General features: G+C 38.7%; 1 protein-coding gene across 16 annotated transcripts; it reads right to left on the bottom strand.

The window, feature by feature from the left end:
- Window positions 1–12,696: 12,696 nt before the first annotated feature.
- Window positions 12,697–19,524, bottom strand: LOC116262439 (guanosine deaminase). Of its 16 annotated transcripts, none has more exons than XM_031641823.2 (6): window positions 19,500–19,524; window positions 18,593–18,690; window positions 18,441–18,503; window positions 17,916–18,106; window positions 13,694–13,798; window positions 12,697–12,996 (listed from the first exon to the last, which is right to left on the bottom strand). In XM_031641823.2, exons 2-6 carry the CDS (start codon window positions 18,606–18,608, stop codon window positions 12,808–12,810), a joined length of 564 nt encoding a protein of 187 aa, XP_031497683.1. In that variant the 5' UTR covers window positions 18,609–18,690; window positions 19,500–19,524; the 3' UTR covers window positions 12,697–12,807. The 16 variants fall into 16 exon arrangements, with proteins under 16 accessions (XP_031497683.1, XP_031497692.1, XP_031497690.1 ...); XM_031641832.2 differs by having other exon boundaries at window positions 18,441–18,500; window positions 19,500–19,523; XM_031641830.2 differs by lacking the exon at window positions 19,500–19,524 and adding an exon at window positions 19,366–19,483 and having other exon boundaries at window positions 18,441–18,500.
- Window positions 19,525–24,534: the final 5,010 nt, after the last annotated feature.

Raw genomic sequence — 24,534 nt, forward strand, 5'->3', positions numbered from 1 at the left:
GTCTTATTTAATCTGTGCTGTCCTTTTTTCTGGTTCCGGCAGGTTGAGGCGGTGATAGAATATTTCAGAACAGGCTAATAAGACATGGCCATGGGCCTCTCTCTGTCAGACCTGAGGGAGATCGATAAATCAGAACAAACCACAGATACATCTGCTAGATATGTTTATGTATTTACCCATTAGGAAGTTAAATATGTCGTGTGAATGACTACTCCTTCTATAAGTGCAGTTCGAAACTTCACGTTTCAACTATATGGCCTAAACGCTAGTTGCATCTGCGACTTAATTTCGGAGGGCGACAAATTCATTCTGTCTCGACTCTTACGTGAGACAACTAGAGTACCAGTACTCCTGTAACTTGATTGAGGGTTTTAAATGCTCAAGAATTACCGCGACAAATGACATTTTACCAACTGAAACAAAAGGTATCGTAGACCTGAAAGAGAGAAGCGTCGTTTTCGAAGTTGCAGTTTCGTTGATCGGTTTATAGCACTTCAAGTGAGTGTTTACTAGAAAATCTACAGTCTACTTTTTTCCTTTTTATTTTAAAGTTTAAACGAACCCATCTGTACGTCACCTTGGACACCATCTGCCTAACTCTACAGTGCACACCCATATGAATACAAGAAACACAAACCAACCGTTCCCGTAGTTACAGTAGGGCCCTTTCATACGAGAGAGAGGACATGAAAAAGAAACAACTGGTAGTGCCATGGTCATGTGATCCATGAACTCCACTCTGACTAGAAATTCAAGGAAAGAGAAGAAAATTCTCACAAGCTATCACTACAACCATACATAGATTGCATTAAATCCATCCATCTAGCCTTAAACCTAACTTTCTACGTGTTAATTGAACCTGCTGATGCTTGTGATTGCACTCAAGGTTATGGTGGCCCCGCTCTTTTCAACATGAAAGAGACCCTTGAGTGGAACTTAACATTTTTGTTCAGTGATAATATTGTTCATTTCAGGATCAGACTCCGGATTGTTAAATGAATTATTTTAAGGAGCTGGGGCTTTATAAAGCGAGCCATTTAAGGCCGAGGTTGGCCCTCTATCAACGGAGGGACCCCACAAATTCGAACCTTATTCCAGACTGGTTCCCACTTATCACACTCCTCATCCACCCTCTTAATGACCGGCTAGACTATTGAACCCACCTCCGTGGCCTGCCTGACAAATTTTTGACCCTGACTGAGCTGCTCGGGCGCCTAAGGTTAGACCTGTTTTCTAGAAAGAAGAAGTCACTACCTTTCATGGCCATGTGTTTAATGGAGTTGGACTGGGCCAATTTGTGGGTTTACTTTACTAACTGAGTCTGACAGTAGCAATAGCTTTAGATCTTCTGTAGATGGGAAATGGACTTCTTCTTTAGATGGGAAACGGTCTAAGAATAAGTCCTTTCTCTTGGGGATTACAAGAGTCTTAAGTTTAGATGGTCTCCTGGGCTTGAGCTGACTATATTGCCATCTGATCTACTATATGTCCATCCACACGTACTAGAATTCACTGAAAATATAGAAATTTTGAAGACAACTTTCAGACTAATCAATTTCCAATGGCTATTCATAGGGAAAATAATCATATTTCAAAGATGTTGATGGAATTGGAGAAGATGGGTTGGATGTTAACTACAATCTAAAGGTCAATTTAGAATTAAATGCAAATGCAAAACTCCAAATGACCAAAAAGTGCAGAGTATGGTCCTTTCCAGACCATATATTGAACCATATAGATTCCTTCCCAGTGTAATTAGGGTTTCATGCTGATTCTTCAATGCCATGACTTAGGGAGCACGTTTGTGAATGGTCTAGCATGACTTTTGTCATGGGAAAAATCACATCTTATGCTGATACCTCAGCTACCTTCTTGTGAAGGGAGCCAATTATTGGATATGATTATGAATAAAAAAGCATAAACATATTCTTGGTTTGTTTAAGATATTTATTATGTAAAAATAGCATTGCAGATTAGAGCATCACCTCACAAACAAATATCTTGTTCTCGCAAGGTTTTTGCCATCCATTGATATTGTCGTGACTAAAGCTTAGATGGCAATTTCTTGTTTGTTCAAAATTAGGAGGAAACCTTCGTCAAGACGCCAACGGAGACGAAGAATTTCAATGGAAGGACGGATTTTCCGTGTGGAAAATGCTATGAATATGAACATAAGCTAACATGCATGCTCTATACTCCATATTAGGTGTAAGCTTAATTATTAATTAAAATGTTTCCTAGTCTATGAATTCCATTTCTGCTTTCTTCTCTAGCATAATATTTCAAGTTCAAGATCTGGGTCAATGAAGGTTCTTGTGAGCAACTTTTACCTGCTAGTCTATGGCTACATTGTGTAGCCTGTGAAAGCACAACCTGTTAAGTAAGTTCAAGATCTGGATCATAGTAGGTTAATATGAGAAGCTTTATTTTAACTAGTTTGTGGATCTCATTCTGCCAAATGTAATAGAATGAGCTGGTAGCAGTTTATTTCTCACAACATTTTGTAAAAGGCAAACTAGCTAGGGTTTCATGAACTTAGCTACCATGTCACATTGAGGAAGTCTACTGATCAAGACTGGGCTCAAGTTACTTCGGTGAAGAATCTGAGTCACCGTTTCATGCTTTCACATGGAGAACATAGACTTGGTTTACACCATGCCATCCAATTTCCACCTTATCCATTGGAAAGCCCAAGAGGAGGAAGCATGCCTCATATATATTAGCTTGCAATGGAGATATACTTGGTCGCACAGTAAATGCAAGCGTCAAGGTAATTGAATTTCAGGAACTTGGTCTCACGGACGTTTTACTACAGGGCAACCTGTCACACTGGATGTTGAATGTGCAATAGATGAGTAAATTATGCAACCGAAAGTTTGATAGAATATCAGGAACTTCGTCAGGTCTAACCAATGATGCATTCAAAAGTTCCAAAGTTGCATTTATTGAAGTGCCAAGAAAAAAAAAGGTGTCCAATATCTCAGAATTAAAGTTAGTTTCCGGTATTGTTCAACAACTTAAAGCTCAAGAAACTAAAACCATTGGCGATCTGGCGAGTCGAAAAGTTGGTAAGATATATCACGATCTCGGCCACACTTGAAGAAACGCACTTTTTGAACCAAACACGTTAGTTTCGAGTTCACGAGATCAGGAACGCACCTAATTTAGCTAAGATCTCAGCGTCAATGAGTCTATCTTTGGCGACTGAAAAAGAGGGGAGAAATTAGAAGGAGAAAAGGAAGATGGAGCTACGGAACGTTGTGGGGAGGAAGATGGAGAGTCCCACTGTAGTATGGCGACGGCCCTTCTCCGTCTGTCGTGTGGCCATGTGAAAGTGGGCAGTGAAGTCAAAGAAACGGGAGGCCGGTTGGCCACACCAGCCAGGCGTGCAGCAGACGATATCGGCGCCCACATACAGACACACATAAACACAGCGTCTCGGCACTGCCACCATAAAGAAAAACCAATTTTCTGCCATGGAGGACGTAATCAAATGCTCAGAACAGCTTCTCCTTCACCTTCTTCCGTTGGTTCACCTTCGTAGAAAGACTTATCAGTTTACTTTTCTGGTCTAATCTTGGCGCAGAGACAGACAGACGAGAGAGAGGCCCGCTTAATCTGCTTTTTGTTCAACTTTCCTTTCTTGCTCAGATCTGGGGTGTCGTTGCTTCTTCATCTTGCTTTCGCTGTCGTCTGTTTTTTTTCTTTTAAGGTCAAAATGAAATTATTTTCTGCATTTTCATCCATGGAACGAAGATGAGAAGAGCAGGTCAGAAGGCCCGCATAGGAGAACTCCAGATGGTGTCCTCAAGTTGGTGGGGTTCTTAATATTAAAGTTCCGGGGGACACCATCATTGGTATTCTGGACTGCTGTGGCCACTAATCTGCATAAATGGTCGGTGAGGATATCAGAGCACAGAAATGGCGTGATTCTCCTTGAAACACCGCCATGGTGTTCCCTTGTGCATGAGAAGCTCAAGCACTTTGCTCAAAGTATGCAAGACTCAATAATCCATCTTGTCGGTTCACTTGTTCTTCCTTGGCAAGGAAGCTCTTGAATCGAAACCTAAATTGAAATCCAGTTCCGTGAGAGCTACCAGCTTTTAAATAAGTATCATATCTAGACTTGTGCAAAATAGAGGACAAACAAAATTTTTTCTTTTGTTGTAAACAATACAAAGTGAATTTCTCCTTGTTCTTTGTCAAATAAAGAAGCAAGGACTCGATCGATTATTCAGGCCCGTTCTCAGCTGATTTCTCTGGAAATTACTATGGTAGAACATTGATCAACTGACTTTTCATTGCTTCCCTATTGTATTAGTAGATTAACATCGTAACCTTGACACATTCTCGTAGTTCAGCCCTTTTTTGACAATTATTGTGGCAATCAACACCACATATGAAATTCAGAAAAAAGGGCAGATCTATTGGAATTGCAGCCCTATAGGGGGCGCTTGTAGGTAATTTGACTTCATCCCAACCAAGGTCACCTTGTCTCGCTCTAGAGCTGGGTCCAAGCTAGTGGGCGCGGTTTTGAGTGATCAAGCTTGAGTGAGATATTTTAAAAGGTCAACTCGAATGAGTGCCAGAATTAGCTCGTCAGAATTAGCTCGTCAGAGTTTGATATAATTGGATGCATAATATCCTGAAATACATTGAGAGAGTCCATCAAAACTTATTTAAATTTAGAACCTAAGTTTATTTGACTAAGACATTTGGCTATGTCAATATTGTCACAGATAACTTGCCGTATATGGAAAGAGTATATATACTTTGCGATGTCTTGAGAGTCCACGGATGCGTCTGAAGTTTTGATTCAAGAACAAAGTTAATTTGTTTGATAAGTAAGTTTAAATTCCTTAATTGGAGCCTCCTTCAACACTGAATCATTCCTTGATGGTCTGAGCTTCCATCAAACAATTTTGTTGAGCTCAGTATTTGTGCATGGCTCATCATCCTGCAAATTAAGCTCCAACTTCCTGCTTGTTGGGGGATAGACTCTTGACCTTTAATAACTTCATTTCTAATGGTAGTGAGTGAATGATAGCTCCGACTATCCAAATCACCTAGCCAACTACCCAAAGTTGTCTATATAAAGCAAATGGATGTTTGAAAGAAAAACAAACAAAAAAAAGTATAAATTAATATTAAATGATGAAAATGGCATTCACTTTTTTCTTATTGTTTTTCTCTCAAACATCCATCATGTTGAATCAGATAACCCTAGTTAGATGGTTAGGTAACTTTGAAAAGCCAGAGCCATTATACAATTTTCATATATATATATCATGGCTCATCATCATGCCAAGTTTGGGGATAAGCTCCTAACCTTTATTAACTTCATTGTTAACGACAATGAAGCATACATTCTTACATAGTCTAAGGTCATAGAGTGGCACCCATTTGGACATGGTCAAACCCTATCTCTCTCTCTCTCTCTATATATATATATATATATATATATATAGGAATCCAAGGCTGCCCACATGCAAGATTGTGGTCAATGGATCTGTAGCTAAGAATAACTTAAGTGGAGTTGTCCGTCTTCGCAAGACCTCGCCGGGCTCAAACCGCCATTAGATTAGTAGGAATTGTGCACAGAACAATATTGCTCAACTTTGAATACCTTGCCCACATAATAGGTCAAGGTTGCCCAGAATGGCCAACAATTTCATTAGCTCATAGTGGCCCAGAGACAGACGGCCCAGCCGGACCTTGATTCACCATTTTCAGTCACATATAAAAGATAAATTAGGTGGCGTGACACCAAAAAGATGACAAAGAAGCAGGGAAGAAGAAAAAAAAAGGCAAAATAAAAGGTGGAACGGCAATGAGAAAGGAAGAAATGTGGGGCTAAGAAAGACTTGGCTAAGACTTGGGCACCTAGCAGGACCGACCACAAGCCGCGCCAGACCAAGGCTGTCGTGATCGTTAGTCCCACATAGTGCCGGCCAAGCCTGATAAGGACAGGGGACCTCGATGGACTCGAGGTCTACCCAGGTTCCGGCTGGGCTGGCAACAAAAATCTAGGTGCAAATATTCCCCCCCGCACTAGTGAAAGTTAAACAAAAAAGCAACGAAATGTATGCTGATATATTCGTATCAAGCAAGGAGAAAAACACGAAAAACAGATCGGCTGAGAACCTTTAAATTAGAATTTTTTTTCCGCATGATGTTCACTTTCTTAAAGATTAATTTATAGATCTATAATATCATAGTAGCTGTCAGCTCTTTGGTTGAGCAGTATGCATCCGAGAAGAAAGGCAACCAAACAACCAAACTTCGCTTTCATTTTGGCTGGACAGAATTTGACAAGGACACGCATCTCAAATTTCAATGAATTCAATGTGCATAACTTTGACTACTTCTTTCATCTTTTTTGTTGTTAGGGGGATGTTTTCTTCTCAAAAGTGATGCTTCATTTGTCCTTTGGGAAGAGGAATCTTGGGTCTTGTGAATGAATGTGTTGAGTTCAAACCCTCGATCATGAATGTTTGGTTTCCACGACGCGGGAGGAAGAAGAAGAAAAAACAGAAGAAGATTGGAGCCTGATAGAATATGGTAGCTAGCTACATGGATAGGGCGACAGTAGCATCGTAACGTATAACTTGGACTCTTCTCCTTATGCGTCGCCGAATATATCGAAAGCCGACTCGTCCCTACGCTACTACTAGCTTTGCCTAACAGGAAGCTCATTACAAACCATCTAAAATTAGGCACGCAGAATATTCCAATTTCAACGTTGGTAGTATGTTTTTGTATTCACAAAACTGAAAAACGTCATTTCATCGTCTTCGCTATCTCTCTCTTGTTTCCTTCTTCGTCAGCGTCGGCAGGAGGAGATCCGTTTACACAGCCAAATGGATCGAGACTTGTTGAAGAAGGTCAAAAGATCAAGTGTCGGTTGCGCCTACATCCCGACATAATCTGGTAGGGAAGCCTAACTCTACTTCACGATTAATAGAGGAAGATGCTTACCGGATTCATTTTGTAGTGATCGATCGAGAAAGTATAAATATGGTGGAGAAATTCGATACCATTAATGTCTAAATTGCCGCAAATTTAGTTTCACAGATGAATACCGAAATTTAACGTGCGAAGTATGTAATCATCCTAGCGCCATTCCCAATCAACTGAGAAATCTTTGCATGAACACCCATGCTCATTTTATCATTTTAAAGGTTACATACCATTTGCCGCCTTGCTTAATTGTGAGAGACTCAAGAGAGAGAGAGAATATATATATATATATATATATATATACATGCCTCTGTGTTCTATCTCCATCTAGTGCCAACCTGGCCAGACAAAGTCACTATATTGTCATGACTGGTCTAGGTTGCCGTATCAAATGTAGGGTGACAGTGCTTGTGTGTATATATATATATATATATACATGCCTCTGTGTTCTATCTCCATCTAGTGCCAACCTGGCCAGACAAAGTCACTATATTGTCATGACTAGTCTAGGTCGCCCTATCAAATGTAGGGATTAAGTTCCAAAATCTGATAGTGCTTGTGTGTGTGTATATATATATATAACTCTTAAATGCAATACTTATAAGGAATCATCTTGGCCATTGATCTTTCCAAGATAGAAGGTTGAGAGAAAATTATCCAAGATAAAAGGTTGAGAGAAAATTAAGAAAAAAAAAAAGAAGATAAGATATTTTAGTTTTCTTATATTAATTCACACACGCACACATACATATGTACACATAATTAAAAATTTGTCACTAAAAAAAAGAACAACAATTTATGGTAATTTTGACAATTGTTTATAGTGCTCTCAATTCTTATTTTTAATCCTTTGTCCTATGTGAATATTCAGCGTTGGCAGATTTGAGTCCTCTTATATATTTGCGTTTTGGTGTGTATGAAATATATGTTTAAAGTGCCTACACATTTGAGATATTTGAATAAACACAAGCTCTTCAGGAAACTATGAGAAGATTGGCGTGGCCTACATTGTGCATACCTAACTCCAACTAACCCTCTGAAATAGTTTGCTGTTTTTTCAAGTTCCTAGCCTTGCAGCAGATTTTTATTCAACAGAGATAATAAATCGCCAGAGTGGTGGTCCTGGGAGCAATTATATATCATAAAAGGCAGGTCCTACACTTGGACATTTAAAAAGAGGTGTTAACATCTTTCTTTTTGAATACATAGGCAGACTCTGGTCACTTGACTTTCTTCAACCCAAATCCAGCTGGGCGAAAGGGGTTGTTGGTGAACATTAATTTTATCGTAGATTAGATGCCTATTACTTGGAATATCTCTAGAGAGGCTCCTTTTTCATGTCAACAATGTGAAAAGAAAAAACTCATTGTCAATTTAGATATTTCAGACATAAAATGCAGCTAATTAATTGGCTTCATTGTGATGCCGATCGAGCCACTGGTCTCTGACATCTCTCAGATTCAAACCTTACTGGCGTTCGACCAATATTCTCTTCATATTCATATCTTTAAGTAAACACAAAATATAAATGTCCACAGAAACATGGTTTGCAGCTTACAAAAATAAATTAATTTAACTTTGGTGCGACAAAAAAGCAAAAGAGTAAGATAGAGATAGAGAGAGATTTTAGAGGCCAATGTATATGCCAATCGGCTATCTTCTATCAGCATGTCGTCATCGATCGTAGTGTGACATCATATATATATATATATATAGACATGCAGAAGCGGGCGAGCTGCGCTTTCAATGTTCAAAAAAGTAGTTTATTCTTCCAATGTGGCGTCCCCATATCAACATGTACAAAACCCAAATGGCACCACCTGGTTTCAAAAGATTATCATCAAGGGCGGAACTAGAAATTTTTTTTATGAGAGAGGCCTAATTAAAGTTTCTAAACTTTGACAAGGGCTAAAATATCATTTTTTAACATTTTTATATAAGATAAATAAAAACTTTTAAAATTTACATGTATTTTTTTTTTTTTGAAAGGGGGCAGGGCTCGTGCCAACCCCGGGAATCCACCCCTGATTACCATGGCTTTTGAGAAAATGTTCAAGGGAATTATGTGGACATATGAAAGTACCTTTGGTCATCTGAGCATCTAATGGCTTTCCAGTGTCTTCTTCGGATTCTAACGGTTTTACCCAAATTCAATTATACGGAAGTGGTTTTCCACAGAAAAAAAAAATGGGCGATCACATTTTATAGGTAAAGATTCAAAACGAGGTGCAGCAGGCTTTTCAGATCACACAATTCCACTTATACGTCAAAGCAATATCTTTTTGAATAATATAATTTTTGGAGATTCCAACCATATCCATGTATATTGTCGAATTTTTGAAAACTGGGACAGCTATATATTGGACGGCTGATTAAATTAATCTTGTCCATACAAACCCATGGAAATGATCGTATTTGGGTGTTGCAATGGAAAACTAGAACCGAATTTGTGATTCAAAATTTTGACGTTTTTCCTTGTGCTTTGGTATGATCTTTCTCCTCTTATTGACAAATTCTACAAGCTATAACTTCGTTCTTTAGGATCGAGAATGATATCCGTTGATGAAACCATGCATGCACACCATTTTTACACTACAGGAAATTTAGTCATTACTAACGCGAACAAAGAAAGTGTTGGTAAGTTTAGCAGTTCACGTATACGAAGACGAATAGCGTCTACGATAAGCTCTTTAGTGGCGTTAAGCAGTATCGAATTAAAGAATCCAAACAGATCACGTAACACACATACAAAAATTGGTGTCAGTTAGAGGTGAGCTTCGGATCGGGCTCCATTAGGATTGACAATATAAACTTTTATGTTATTTTATGTTATTATCAAAAGGAACTTGATAATCTGAAGTTATTTTATGTTAGTTGCAACTTTTAGACGTTAAAGTTTGAAGTGACAAAAGCCGCATGGTCACTATACACAAACAGTTGATTCTGCATATGTAAAAGCCGCTTTGTCTTTTTGAAAGATACTCCAAAAGAAAGGCAGTACGTATGTTACTTTTAAGAAATAAAATCACCTCTTTTGCTGAGGCTAATTCAAGTTTCAAGTGCACAAGACTCCCAGTTAAAGGTTAAGAGATAATTCACTATTCACAATCTATGGGCAATCTATATAAGAAAGTGTCTCCGTGTGTAATGAAGAATACAAGCCAGACCTGTCTCTTCCTAGGATGTCACATCTTAGCAAATACATTGAAGGGAAAGGCGTAATGGTCGGAATTTTTATGGTTTTTATAAGCCAAGGTCTACTTCTTATTATTAGTATTGTTATTATTATTATATGTTGGGTGAGCGCAGCCATCCAATAACTTGGCAGTTCAGTAAGTAATGTTCATACTGGACTTTACGTATCAGCTTGCTAGCTAGGGAAGAGTGAAAACTCAGTAACTGCGCAGAAGAAAAATTAAAACTCAGAACTCCTAAAAAAAGAAAATCCAAATTCAGCATGGAAATTGGATTTTATAACTCTTCTGCTTCTAGATCAGTCTGAATCCACTGATTTTAAAATTCAAAGAATTTGATTTCTGCAGCCGGTTGAATTGACTAATGTTAATTGATATGAAAGATTACCTAAAACCTTTCATAACCACAACTGAGGATGGGACAACCATTTATCCTGAATCAGGTAGACCAGTGGTGGTGGCGGCTCCCACCATCTTGACCCCCAGGCGCCACGGATTACAATACGTTGATGAATAATGAGGGATTGGGACGTTCCACATGCATGCACTCATCAGTAATCAAACTCAGCAGCAATTTCAATTTAATCGAAACCTTTCCACTCAACTTCATTCATTTATGTGTTCGTCTGTGGAAGAATGGCAAGGTGCCTGTTGCTCGATCTGCTGCAGAGTGCTTATTCCCGAGGACTTCGTTAAACTAGCCGGAAGACAGAATCCTCCCCTGAAACTTAACATTTTCCGATTGAATTGACAAGTTTCTAGACAGCTTCCTCACTCCAAATCCTGGGACTGTAGCATTTCTTGGTCTAATTGTAATACCCTTGAGGGGAAAGGATGTTGTCATGTTTGATGCGAAATTATACTAGATTAATCTTGCCCTTCTAATTAATCATCTTCTAATTGCTGAAAATCTTTTCTTTTTCTCTACTGTGCAGTCATGCTCGAAAGAAGGGGAGTTTGTTTCTCTAATCGGCAGACCATAGATGCATATTCTAGCTTTTTGGGTTTCATGATAGCAAGAATCTTTCAGCCATGAAAAGAAGTTTTCGATTCTCCCTTGTAGTGGAAGCGATAGGAAAAGGCTAGTTCAATCTAGTAGCCGTTTGAGTTCAGAAAAGAAAAAGCGTTCAACTTTAATGAATCTGCGAACCTCACAAAATTCAGGAGGACCACCCTTTGTTTGATTTCGTTTGTCTTTATCTCCTTCTTCACTGTTTGGATAACATAGACCTGGTACCACTCGATACCCATCCATCTAGATGCCAATTCTCTAGCCTCTGGTCCATCTGCTGACACTACGTAGACTGCCTCCCAAACGTGCAATGACGTGCACAACTTACATCCATATGATCCACGATGCATGAAGGATAACGATGTAGCTAGATTTCTGTACTTTCAATTTCCGGTCAATTGGCCAAGTTGGTCTTTCTGATCTTCGTTTGCTTGGTGGCAATTGATAATCTTATGGGACTATAGAAAATTCAACGATCATAGAAAGCGGAAGGATACAAAAGGCTTTGATTTCATGTTAACATCGGCCATAGATGCATGAACGTGGAAGGGCGGGCGACATATGGGCTTTTTAAACCTTGCAAGAGTGTTGTGAGCAGTGTTGTCAGTCCCGATTCTGATACTGTTTCAGGTTGCTGGATGATGGGGCGTAATGGCCGATTCGCATTGGTTTGTATCGGAATATTAAACTATTTAATAAGTACAAATGATTTAGAATTTGAGATACCAATCAGACTCGGCCATTTAAGTTTTCATTTGTAATGCAATGTGGCAAGCGGCCAAAACGAGATCGGTTTTTCATTCACTTTCTTGGTGCTATCTTTTTTCGAAGGACTTGTTCATTTCGTAAATTTTTGTCCGTGACATGCTTGTTATGCCAATAATAGTCTCGATCACTTTAGGCATTGGACTCACAGTGTTCAAATCTGAGGTCAAGATTTCATTCTTCGGATTCCGAGGTCCATCTCTTGGCATAAACCGGAAAAGATCTGCCTAACCCCAATTTTGCTTGTTTGCAGAGAAAACTCAGTGTGAACAAGGTAAAGGTGCTAGTTTTCAAAAGCAGAACAAAATAGCTGGCTGGCCACCCAATTTTTCAGAAACATTATCGGCTGATGGGTGTTCTATCCTTATTTCCATGTTTGCCGTGCAATCTTGGGAATCAGAGTCCCTTTTGTCGAAATTCTGCATTTTACACAGTCCAGTCATCAGATTCAACATCACCTACCACTACCAGTAAGACTCTGCGTGATCATTCATTTCCTTGGTGAATGTGCATGCTTCCAAAACCAGTGATGATAAAATAGCTGCTTGAAGGAAATGGCTTAGGTTCATTCTGACATGCAAAATGACGCACTTCACCTGTTGCATGCGCTATTTTCTGCACTACTGGTTCTCAGGCCCGAGTTGATCTGAGGTATGCATGCACACACTGAGACTGAGACAGAGACAGAGACAGAGACAGAGAGAACAAATGTGCGCGTCATCCATGTTCCACGCTTAAAACTCAACACACGCATGAGTTGAATGGTAGGCAAATGAGAAATTGATTGAGCAATATCAGAGGCAATATTCTGAATACTAAATACAGCAGGAATCTTCTTGAGAAGTCATAAATGAAGCATGTCCTAGAAAGCATAAATCAGTACATTTGGAATTTTTCCTTGGTTTTCTCAAACACTTGCTCAGCAATTATCGCACCATTTCCATCGGCCCTCTTGATCTCCAGATTCGCTTTCTGGTAGAAACCAGTGCCCCTCAATGCATCTGCTATGAAGTCATCAAATCCAATTGCTATTGCAGCTTCTGCTTTAGCTCCATAGACCAACCTCTACATAAAAACAGAAAAAGCAGCCTTGTTACATAACATACTAGGGAGACAACAAAGAATCAGCAGAATGAAAACAAAAGATGAGAAGGGAACTGGTCAGGGATTGGGTGCATCATTTGCAATCGTATGCCATCAAAGTCCAAGGCATGAGTGATCATATTGTTGTTTGAGATACTCAACTGAACTTGGCCAACATTTGACGAGGTTTGATCAGCCACGTTCATATATAAAACTGGATTCCTCCAGCCTCTCACGGCACACATGCATGAAATGAGGCCACCCGATGGAGACCATCAGGTGGATTGTATGGGAGAGGACCCCTCCTGGCTGGAGGGATCCACCCCCTCTGTATAAGTATAATAAGAGAGAAAGAGAGAACTCTCCTATCTCCACATTCAATAATTTCTCTTAAGCATTTGAATGAGAGAGAAGAGAGAGTTGTCAGAATGTATCTAAGAGTGGGTTTTTCTGGATTTAAGGCTTTTTCTGGATATATATACATAAGTGTAAACAAAACAAGTCAACACTTCATATCGGTGAGTATCCCTCAGAAAGGCATGTTCACGCTAGCTGACAGAACAGACAACCTATCCAATCCACAAGACAATGGCCCTCCCTTACATAGCAACCGGAGCAATCAGAGTATGCCAATCCCATGAAACCTAGATTGTAACCTGAAAATGATGATTTTCAATACCTTAATGCGTGAGAGGTGAATTGCCCCAAAGCACATAGGGCATGGCTCACAAGATGCATAAATTTCACACTCTGACAGCTCAATCTGCCCTACCTTCTTACATGCCTGCATAAAAAAAATATTCACATGATATGACCTTCAGGCTTGTTACGAAGAACAACTACATAACAAGTGGATCACAATGGCGCTTTGCAACATATTCTAAAAATTGTATCATCCCAGCAAATAGCACAACCATCAATGTTTTAAACATAAACAAAGACAAAAAGAAAATATAATTCTCGGAGATGTGACCATACCTTGCGAATTAAACAACTTGAAAATGGAGCTGGAGAACTATGTTATCAAATGCTAAATAGGGTTTTATGTCTACAATATGACAATACACTGCGATGCATGATGCACAATAGTAGCTGAAAACCATTTATATGTTCCTAAAGTTTGATTTTTTTTTTATTTCTTACGAAACTTATTCTTAATAACCTTTAAATTTTTCATTATATGCACATCTGAAAGTGAATTGCCCAAAAATCAACATTTTCATATTCATTATATGCCACACCATCTGTTGCTTCCAGTTACATTCTCTATGTCGAAGATTGTGCACAGAAAAAACCCTTCTCCTAAGTGGACAGGTATCCTCATTTAGAACAGAACAGTTAACAGAGAGAAAATTACAGAAATTTCATGTATTTTTACTCTCCAAAGTTGCCAACCAAGCAATGACCAACTGACATTGGAAAACTTTAATGGACCACTTCAACATCTTTGATGAAATTGATCACCAATTTTAACAGATTTTAGTGTGAGACTAAGAACAGAGAAAATTTTAAGGACACCATCCAAGTGATTCATTTGTAGAAGCTCGGTTTTCCTTTAACTTTGGTTTGTAGATTTTCTCCAAGGAAACAAAGTTATAGAATATTATATAGCTTAATGATTCTACACGTGATGAAAACTATGGTAAACCTTAAGATTAACATTCTGGAACCCAGGATATAAGGATCATAAAATCTCTTAGATAGAGAATTCTGCATTAAATATTTGGTACTGTTGATGGTTTGGAGGCTGAAGTTGAATCATTCGAAACAAATTGATGTTAGCCTGGCAACAGTATATTATTAACTTGTGCGGAAAAAATGAGGATGCAGCCCTACACCAAGGCTCATAAAAGGATTGAGATATGCTTTGGCTTTCCAAATTTGACAAATTTGGTTAGAGACCCATATGCATATGGACATATTCAAAGCTAACCAGTTTTTTATTTTCATGAAACAAAATAACCAGTTCAAAGAAAGACAGACAAGAAAATCAGGTAGGAGCATGTATTTGATTTGGTGGTGCATACATTTCTTTGAGACAGATATTCAAGTAGTTTGCTAATCCTTGATCAAATACTAAATCTAATAATAGGACAGAACTGCATATTATGCCAACAAATTTGTTTCTTAGACATTAGTTCTAGATTCTAATGCATTACTTGCTTTAGAGGATCGCAGATTTATGAATGTTGAATAAAATATGTCAAGTTCCTAAACAGACCTTGCAGCAATAATTACATGGACAAACCCTAGGACTAGCTGTACATGTTTCATTTCCACCTAATAAACTGTTCATCGGTAGATAGCTGTCTGGTTTATTCTTTCTCTTCTTTCTTTTTTTCTCTCTCCAATAAGGAGAGCATTATGCATGTCTACAAACCTAATTGCACCTTGCAAAATTAGTTTGCAAATCATTTTCCAGAGGAGGAAAATTGGGAAACTGACTAACATGTTCATTTTCCATTTGAATTTCACAAACCTGCAGAAATGCTCTCTGGTTCGAGACAAAAGTATATGCTCTCAGGCTACAAATGATTTTAAAGATCTGCATACATATTTTAGAATAGGAAAACATAATCCTCTTCCATTTGACGCTATAATAGCCAATTCTGGAATACTTCCTTGATGTTTTATACAAGTTGATTATATTAGATTGGTCAAAGGTCATTTATGAAATATGATAATCCATACTTAACGTCAATTTTTCTCATAATCATATTTCAGGAATCTGAAATACTAAGAAAGTTAGCTTTGCTAGTTACCATGAAATGAGGTATTTTATTTGCTCATGTTGTTTCTTGTTGTTACCTAGAAACAGGTACAAGTATGGGTGGAAGGTCAAGAATCAAAGCTATAAACTGGTATATCATGTGTGTGTGTGTGTGTGTGTGTGTGTGAGTGAGAGAGAGAGAGAGAGAGAGAGAGCATAGGGATAGAACTATGTGCGAGGGGGGGATCCTGGCAAAAGTCAAAACCCTTTTGATGATTTCCTGGAAAAGTCCATTGGTCCTTCCCAAAAACATTTCGTCAAATAAAGAGTCAACTTCAACGTTTTTATACTGACTACACTCTTAACATTCTAATATGATCAAAACATTTCTTATGAAAGTAAATTATCCTGGGCCCCCATGTAAAACATCTGCTTCCTCCCCCCTGTCAAGAGGTGGACACTCAAACTGCTACTTAGGCAAATGATAATTTAGTGTTATTAAAAGCAATGGATAGAGAACCTGGTGGACTACTAGCAGACCATTACAATGAGGTTAATATAGTTGAATTCCAGTTTGAACTAAATGATATAAGGTTCCAAAAGCATTAAGGCTGATGCTGTGGCTGATAATGAGACCAGATGTCCAGAGTTCAATTCTGCACGATGCTCTGGAAAGAACTGTTACCAAAACAATGATAAACTATGAAGCAGAATGGTGATGCACACTTTACCTACTCCTCAAGGCCCAGTTCCAAGCAAAAGATGCTCATAGGTTTAGCTGAAAAGGGTTTAAGTTTATCGGGTGAAGGATCAGAGCTACAATAGCTTCGGTAAGTTTTCCAAAGAGAATGAGCATTCGTATGACCAATACTCAAAGAAGAACAGCTCATCCTCTCAACCAGTTTGTACTGATTTTTTTTTTCTTTCAGCTCTTTGTTCACCATAATGTAAAGTAGATGGATTAAAGGACCTCATCTCAATCTCTTTGATGCTGAAAAGTTTCACTAACCTGTTACAAGTATATGAAAAACATTGAAGCCATCATTTGTGTTGCTTCTGATGAAGTAGCCACTTCACAAATGACAGGCTCAATAACTTCTGAAAGGCTAAATGTGTGTAAAGTACGTAAATAACTTGTAAATCGGATCAAGAAAGGTAATTTATCTTCAGTTGTTTTATATCTTAAAAAGGATTCTCTTCTCTGGTTGATATATGATTTAATTGCGATAACTACCAAGTTATACTAACCACAGATGCAAGAGTTGTGTGCAAAATTTTCATCAGCCAATTATTTGCAACAAGAGATGGAAATTTTAGCAGACAGCACTACTAAGCTTTGTTTCAGAGGAAAAGGGAGCCATGTGGCTGCCAACAAATGGTTAAAAGTCATAGACCAAAACACTATTCGAAAGAGAAAGATGATTTCATAAGATTGGCAGAAGGTTAACCTAATATACGTTTGTTGGAAAAAAATTCAACAACTCCAACTTGAATGCCTAAGTTGAGAAAACTCAATTCGATATGTAACTCAATTCGATATGGAATTCTAGAAGCAGCCGCTTACACTTTTCAAAAACTGTTGCATGAATGGGCCTTTTTCTTTGCTTATTTATTTATTTGTTTATTTATTTGTCTATTTTTGATAGGCAACTCAGGGTTAGGCAGTCCCCTCTCAAAGTCCCCTTTTGGTAAGCAAATCAGCCAATACCACATGAAAAATTTTCAAAGCAATTCTGGAAAAGTTTGTGACAATTGCAGATAAAGGCATAAAAGCAAATGACACAGCAAGACTGGTTTTGCTGAATTCCAAATGCAACCAAAGATTTTCTATCCTAGTTAAGGCTTCTACTAGTCACATAGTTTCACAAAGAAAAACCATGTCCTGTAGATGCAATGCAAATATTCACTGGTGTTCACTGCATTTTCCCAACCAAATTTGATAATCGCGTACCAAAAATGGGCATGAACCAGTTTAGTTCAAAACTTCAAATAGCCCTTTCATAACCAGAAGAGCAGAAATTTGGATAGAATTAAGATTTCTATGCAAAAGCACCAAGAAGAAGATGTCTGTACTTGTATATTTCAACAAGAAACGTCGAACCCTAAGCAAAGAGATAAACGAGAGTAAGATAGGATCGTCCTTCTATAACTGAAAAGAGTATATTGAATGCAATTCTACTATCGCTCTGACCTCTCTAATAGCAGTGACCTCTGCATGTGCAGTTGGATCGGTGTTCTTCAAAACCATATTGTGACAGCTTACAAGAACTTCATTGTTTCGAACAACGACTGCACCAAATGGCCCTCCGTCTCCACAATCAACACCACGGTATGCTTCTTCGACAGCAAGCGACAGGAAGACATGATCCCTATCCTGAACAGCTGAAGCCATGTGCGCATGAACCAAGTAAGAAACTCGTACAACAAAATAGATATATGACGACTGACAACTGCATGGCTGTACCATAGAAATCAGGAGTATTTATACGATGTTTCAACCCACAGTGAAGGTTATTAACGACCATTGCAAGAAAAGTACCATGCTCGCTCACATCTTCCCTCCAAAAGAAAGGAAAGAGAGGAAACAGAGGAGCCCACGTTCTCGGTTCCAGATTATAATGCGTGAACATATAGTTACTTAAATCGTGAAAAGCTAATCCCTGCGCTTCGATTTAATGACACATAAGAAAACAAACATGGATAGCACCAGTATCACCTTCATGATGGCCAGAGAAAGATGAGGCTACAGAGATGGTACCGTCCTTGGCCTCCACAACTGCTAGAAAAAAAAAGAACACCGGTAAATCCAAATCCACGAGGCACAAACAACAGAAGAAGAACGAAAGAAATTCTCTGAAAGATCTATACCATTAACCTCTTCCATGTCAGAAAATTAAAAGAAGCCCGCAGGAGCTGGCAAGAACGGCCGCTCGAATATGAGCTCTAACACCCAAGGCGAGCGAATTCTGCAGGCAAACGATAACTATTCAGGACAAAATTCAAATGGCTTGTAGGATTTTCAGATTTTGAGACGTCGGTGTAGCTGAATTAACTACGCTGGATGACTCGCAGTGGAGAGTCCAATCTCAAAACGGAAGTGATCGTCGGAAAAGAATGTCACAAAGAAAATCCACAACAGGATCAACAAGAACCACTGCCCGAAATGCAGCCATATCCAAATAAAAGAAAACCGAACTTTTTAGCCAAACCTCAGCAATGAAGCGGATTCGGAAGAATTGCAGAGTTTCACTGCTTCCAAATTGGGTGGTGATCTCAACAAAAGGGAAACTAGACCAAAAGGATCAAAATCCGAAGAAAAAACGCACAAAGAGAACAAACAAGCAGATACCGAGCTCCTCAAGGCACCTTCTACAAATCTGATACCAACTTCGGTTAATTTAAATGATTTGGCGACGTTGGTGCTGCCGAATCAGGTGCGAAAACGAAAGACTAAACGAGCGGAGAGTCCAATCTCGGAAAAGGAAAAACCAGCCCTCAAAACAAATGCGGGAAAAGCGATTAGAAGAAGGACGTGGCGGCAATACGTAAGGGAAAGACCGCAGGATTCTTCCCCTGCTTTTTTGGACTTTTTGAAGGACACAGTCATCCAAAAGGAGAGGAGTGAGAAAGAGAGAAAGCACCGTGTACAAAATTGCTTTTTGGTCATTCAAATGTGACGTTCTCTTCTCGCATGACAAAAAGTACACACAGAGAGATGTACATCCACAAATATTTGCAGAAAAGGAATTGCGGGCCTCTTTTCTTCCATCCTCACCTTCGGTGGAGGTACTGGTGGTGGTGCCCACTACAAAATATACCGCAATGAAAGCCTGCCTTCATCAACAGGCTCCTTTGTGCCGTTTTAAATGCTTCATCATACAGGAAATGTGTTCGGTGGGACGACCTCGTGTTCATTTTTATTTAAAAAATATGTGTCGGGTGAAGATCCTTGGTAAATGAAACAATTTGCAAATGTTTCATGAATGACTGAACGATTCGGACGACACTTTTTTAAGATATTGTATCAATCTCTCTCAATCTTTTGAGACATATTTATATTTATAAAAAAAGTTACATATACGTTGCCGATGTCTATGGAAAGAAGCAACAGCCTAAAGAACAAATAATTTTGTGCTTGTGTTTTGGTGACGTTTTGCAAAAATCAGGTTGTTACAATATGGTTTTCTAATCAGTTTTCGAAATCTGGTTTGTTTCTTTTCATGTCATTTTATAAATGTTGTTTTGTGAAATATGTCTCCAAAATTGCATCTAAAAGCGCCACCCATACACATTAAACATTTTGTTTACAATTACTCAGCTACTTTTAGAGCAGTTGATAATAGCATCATTTACAGATACATAGTAAGCAATCAAAGTATCAATGACCCAATATAAATATTCATCTCACTTTCTTTTGTATAATCGAGTTTTAGCCGTGTTCAAAGCTGAAAGAGCGCTTTCAATACTTGTTCCTGCAACTTTAAATTAACAAAAGAACCAACGAAATTTTTTTGTGCTTCTTAACTGGTATGAATTCTTCTGCAGACTTACTGCCAATCATTTAAATTTGTGAATTAGATAGTGCAATGCACATCAGTAGCGCATCTATTTGCAATTTGGTCTGGACTTCCTATCAATTTAAGTTTGTTCAATAATGGTGTTTTCAGTGACAAACTTATCCATTTCTAAACATGAAGACTGTGAAACAAGAGAATATAAGAACATCTAAAAATACATATAATGATTTTTTAAATATTCTCCATGACAATCATATGTGACGAATATTTCCTATAACAATGTATAGGCAGCAAATGTTTCTTGCCACTTGTCATAATTTAAATTGTAAGGTACTACACATAAGCAACTTGTTTTTAATATTATTATAATATATATATGCACTAATGTGTTTTTGTCATATTAATTATATTTATATATTTAAATTATTTAAAAATATATATTTTTATTTTAATCAAACCCACCGACGTTGAGGGCGGCCAAGCAGGGCCCAGGCACCGTCATGGGCTACTTCTTATCTAACCAAGTGGATCATCACAAATGTTATTGTGGCGTACGAGCGTGTCGCGTTAGGGCTGGATCCGACAAAAGTGGTTGCTGTTTATGACATAAGCATGAATTAAATATAAAGCTAGCGTCGGTTGTTTTCAGCGTGCTTTGTTGGAGTAAGTGAGGCTTTTTGCTTAATCAAGTACTTGTGTGTGCCACATGCACGCTTCTTATTTCTTTTAGATGATTTACGTAGAGGTGCCAAAACTTATGCCGAATTTACATAATACGGCCTCTCGTTTGACCATATTTGATGCAAATGCACGCTGCGAACATGGCCGATATGACCAACTTTCCAAGTGTTAAGATCAACGATTAACACAAGATTGCCGGAAGAACAACAGCAGATTATTAAATCTCCTCAGGAAACAGAGAGGTGGAGTAGAACTCGGAGAGAGACTAAAAACTAAGAAAAAAAAACAAAAAACAAAACTGGACTGCATGAGGACTGCCTGATATAAAGATTGGACTGCTTTACAAATAAAGGATGGAATCATGGTTTAGTTTTAATATATATATATAATTGCTTATATGGCTATGTAATCAAAGCAACGCGCTATAGATGCTTTTCAAGGAGTTACCAACCAACTCCAGGGAATTTGCAATTAATGAGATTAAAGAAAAGGATATTTAATTGTGGGTTACCATTAAGAAGCCAACAATTATGGGTAGCATGTGTGAACGGAACCTTTTGCCGGTGGAAAATTGTTCCTCACGGGTCATGATCATGTCTTCTCTAGAGGCGTGAACGGAATCTATGTACTAATTTTCATTTTGTGGAAATCATATCTATTGCAATTTGAGTTATATATGCATTCAATATGGTCCACTAACTTGACGTAAATTATGCCTTTGATAAATTGGACTTTTTTATGCTAATAAACATTTGTAGGTAAGTGTTAGGTGATCAGGAGGAATATATCAAAAGGCTAAAGCCCCCACCCTCCACTGCTTTTGGGGGTGATGCCCCAATTATACTTCAACTTGCATATCGATACTATTTTTTCTGTATCAACTTTGGGTAAGCGATTTTTCAAAATCTGAAGATAGGCATATTTACAATTTTTTCAGCCGACAAATATAGACATATTTACATTTGAATTGCATGGCTCGAAAGTACTTGTTTTTCACTAGAAATTAAAATTATACGTGTCTCATGTCAATTCGCTTTGATGAACAAAAAGATTATCATGATTTACCAAACTATGATAATCCCAAGCAAACAACTGACAGCACGACCAAGAGGCACTGTTTTTTTTTTTTTCAATTGACCATAGGGCAAGATCTCGTGGGGCTATTCCATGCGACTGAAAACAAGTTTACCTAAGTTTCAATACTAAATTAACATTTCAAAGAACGAGCTCCGTAGACCAGACCTCCCTCTGCCCCTAAACAATGGTTCATGATACTTTTATCAACCGCCCGCTGCTTTTTCAGCAATAAATTTTAAACTTTTAACATCTAGTAGCAGATTTTTAAGTCCTCCAAAGTCATGACTAGCAGAGATGCTCCCTCTAAATAAGAACTTGTCTTTTTTTCTGTTTTTGTTTTCTCCCTCTGTTTTTGAGTAGGGTCCGCGCTAGCTTCTCGTTGCGCAAACGGTGGATAAATCTTTGTGATTTTGTTTTACTATACCATCGTTCTTAAACAGAATCCAAACTCTAGTCTCAGACATGAATTTCGCAATACACAAGCTTCTCTACATAAATCGAAGGTTAAAATCGAAATTGGAGAAGCAGGAAGGTGTTGATCTCATAAGGGCGTTTCAGAACTTTATATTGGATTGTATGAAATCTTTGGATCTTAAGATGCAGACTAAGATCAGACAACGACATATATTTCTTCCAATCGCTTTTTCTGTTTGGTTTAGTTGAATCTGGATAGAAGTTAGATCCAGACAATTCTTACATGTAAATAGTACGTTTTGGACAAATTTTGCTAGCTTCAGCACTAAAGCATACGTTTCTGACTCATATGCTGCTCTGCTTTTCGATCCTGTTACGATACAGATGTGGTTCAGATCAAAGGATGCAGATAAAATTATATGGCTGCTTTATAGCGGGTTCTGATGAATTGGGAACTTTAATGTTTGTTTCACTTAAATACTTGTGAAGCAAACGGGGCCTTAGAAAACCGGATGTTTCCTACCAAAGAGGGTTCGAGCACAGATGGCCCCGTTACATGGGGAACGCCAATTTCGTCTCCCCCCTTTTCTCGTCATTTCTAGTGAAACAAACGTTGCCCTGAGTCGTCGACGGAAAGATGAGTACTCACGGTATGCTCTCTCCTGGTTTCCTTTTCGATCGTCTTCTACCAATTCCTTCTATTCATTTTCTCCACGGCCCATCCAACATGATGACTGCTGGCGGCCCGTCCGCGTTGCTGGCCCCACAGCAGACGAAATGGGAGCTGCCTTTCTTCAGTCGTCCTCCCATCTCGATGTTTCCTTCTTGCCGGGAACGGCGTTTTCTGGCGGGTCGTCCCGCCACCGGAGGCACCAGCCACGCCAGATTCGTGACTTTTGCAGCTGTCCGCCCCGACGCCTCAATTCTAACTCACTTGTTTGCCTCCTCCGCTAAAACCCATCTTCCTACATGTTTCGTCTCTCGCCCCCAGCTGAGCTGGGCCTCCTTTCTTTGCTCTTCGTCGTCTCAATGGTATCATCTCTCTCTATCTCTCTTCACTGGCTGCTTTTGCTGTGGCTATAGTCGTTCGTTGCTCTTTATTGGTGGATTCAGACAGTGTAATTATCATCTCCACTGGCTGATTTCGCTGTTGCTATAGTTGTTTGTTGCTATTTATTGGTTGATTCGGTTAATGTACATACTGTAAGGGCCGAAACAAGTGTTGTAAGTGGTCCTTTGCTTGTTTAGATTTCGTCAATTCATGGCGAAAATGGGATTGGTGTGCTTGTTGGTAGGTAGGTTGGCATCTGATTTCCTTTGGGTAATGGTCCTGGTGTCGTGAAACTGGTGAGAAAGAAAAAAGAACCTTTCTGTGTTTTACTAGGAGCGGATCGAGCTTATCGCTAAAATACCCCTGCATCCTGAAGCTCGGAATGATTGTGTTGACCTGTCCCCCTTTGCGTCTCTGATTGTAAGTCATGTTATCAATGTCACGACCGCCCATATTGTACTGCGACTTCCGAAACGGTAAAGTTATTTTTGATGCACTATTTTGTTAATGGGTAATGATGTTGAGCATTCATGAGTAGCAGTAATATTCTTTAGCGAAGTTTTGTGGCGCTTGTACCAAGATCATGAGAATGACCATGATATTTCCAAGTGTTCAACTAATGAAGAGTTAGGACAGTGCAGTCTGCAATCTTGATTAAAAATGAAACGGAACTTTTATAAGTTCTGCTAATATGAGCGAACATGGTATATTAGCATATGCATTTGATGTTTACGACTCTCTGTGAAACTAGTATCAGCCCACTTCCTTCCCAAAGCAAAGTAACTGATGGCCTTATAATCACGGTGATCTGTAGGACATGTCCTTCTATTAATTGCTACTTCAAGCTTAATCTGGAAGCCATAACTTTTCCCTCAGTTTTTCAGTTTGTAGATTTTCCTTCGTTTCCCGGAGTGGCTTGCAAGCATAGTTGTGGCAAATAATTGTCCAGTACTGAATGCAACCATATGCAGGCGATGGGTGCATTTCTCTCAGTGGCTGTTATTTCTCTCCCGACGATGAATGTAAGATGGATTGTGTTTGTAATTGCTCCTTTTTCCAGTCATGTTCTT

This window comes from Nymphaea colorata, chromosome 10, assembly GCF_008831285.2.
Source record: "Nymphaea colorata isolate Beijing-Zhang1983 chromosome 10, ASM883128v2, whole genome shotgun sequence".
In the NCBI taxonomy this organism is placed as follows: Eukaryota; Viridiplantae; Streptophyta; class Magnoliopsida; order Nymphaeales; family Nymphaeaceae; genus Nymphaea; species Nymphaea colorata.